Source organism: Arachis duranensis, chromosome 8 (assembly GCF_000817695.3).
Source record: "Arachis duranensis cultivar V14167 chromosome 8, aradu.V14167.gnm2.J7QH, whole genome shotgun sequence".
Classification (NCBI taxonomy): Eukaryota; Viridiplantae; Streptophyta; class Magnoliopsida; order Fabales; family Fabaceae; genus Arachis; species Arachis duranensis.
Window position 1 is genome coordinate 47,574,677 of NC_029779.3, and position 1,635 is coordinate 47,576,311.

Here is a 1,635-nt window from a genome sequence, read left to right on the forward strand (position 1 = left end):
CTTAAATGAGAAGATCTTTGATGTCCAAGATTATAGTGGTTAAGAGTGATTAAAATTTAACTGATTTATAAATATATGATATGGGAAGACTAGAGAATAGTATTTATTAATTTAATTTTTTGTAAAATATAAATGTAGAGAGAAATGAGAATGAGAGAGAAAAGAGAGAAAGAGAGTTTGTTAATTTTTAAAAAAATATCTTATTTTAATTGTAATAAAAGAATATTTTGTGATATATTTTAGTTTGTCAAATTAGTAATATAAAATATAAATTATAAGTTATATATAGAGTGATGGTAGGATAAAGAGAAATAGAGAAGGAGAGAAAGGTAGATAAGAGGATGGAAGAAGAAAGTTTATTAATTTAAAAAAAAATATTTTATCTCAATTTTAATGAGAGAATATCATACAATATATTTTAGTTGTTAAATTAATAATATAATATAGCTATGTTTTAATTTTAATATTTTAATATTTTAATTTTAATTATAATTAAAAAATATGATATTATATATTTTAAATTTTTATAAAATTAGTAATATATAATAAATAATAGATAATAGATTAATAATTAAAAAGTTTTTATTGATCCAACATTGCAATGAATTTTCAATTTTTAGTGTTACCTACTCAAAAAATACTAATAAATTTTTTTTTCACATAAAAGACCCACATAATATATACATAATTTTGGTCAACTCATTTTTTACTCTAACATATAAGATGATCAAACCCACTGACTCTTCACATGTCATGCATTTATAATATAAGATGATCAAACTCACTAACAACCTACAGGCAACTCTCCACATGCCATGTATTTATAAGTTAGTCAAATTTTAGTCATTTTTAACCACTATAACCTTTGACCACCAAAGATGTCCCCTTCTTAAATAACTAATATAATACTCCCTCTACTCTTATCTCAACTTTGTTTGGTTTTGGTGATGAATGAGTTGTTCCTTTTCCATTTTGCTAAACGTATCAAGAAGGTCATAACATGAGAAGGGTCACGCAGAGAAAAAGAAGCCATGGTCTCTTTAGCAACCGAAGAAACTATTATTGGAAAACCTTCCCCTTTCTCAACTATAACCTGCATGCAAACAACAATCATCACTAGATACATTAATTTTTCAAATAATAATAATGTTAATCAATGCATGGTATACCTTAAAAGCATCTTCATCTGTTTTGTCATCCCCAATGTAAATTGGAATAACATGGTTAAAGTTGTCAAAGCCAAGAGTCTCTAACAAATACAATAGTGCACGACCTTTATCCCACTTTATCTTTGGCCGTATCTCCATAACCTCATCAAACATATCAATGTTTTAATTTTATGTTAATTATTCACGTTAATAAGATTAAGTCTAAGAAATTAAAAAAGAAAAAAAATCAATAGCGTAGGTCTCTAATAAAAAATAGAAAATTAATTTTGATATATATCAGTGTAATATATGGTATATTTTCAATAATCAATCTGATATCAATATTATTATACATATGGTATGTATAATGACTTTTAAATATTATTATTTAGAAAATATCAAGATAACATTAGTTAGGATTATTTACTACTTTGTTAGCATATTTTTATCACATTCCTCAAATATTATTCTATTTACTGTGTATTTT

The 1,635-nt window shown here is 24.2% G+C and overlaps 1 protein-coding gene across 1 annotated transcript in view; it reads right to left on the reverse strand.

Annotated features, from left to right (window-relative positions):
* Positions 1–925: 925 nt before the first annotated feature.
* The window catches only part of LOC107463364 (probable trehalose-phosphate phosphatase I), a 12,847-nt gene continuing 12,137 nt past the window's right edge, over positions 926–1,635 (reverse strand). The window contains exons 3-4 of the mRNA XM_052253443.1: positions 1,170–1,301; positions 926–1,093 (exon numbers count right to left, since the gene is read on the reverse strand). Coding sequence (XP_052109403.1) covers positions 926–1,093; positions 1,170–1,301 — 300 coding nt within the window. The remainder of the gene's footprint in view (positions 1,094–1,169; positions 1,302–1,635) is intronic.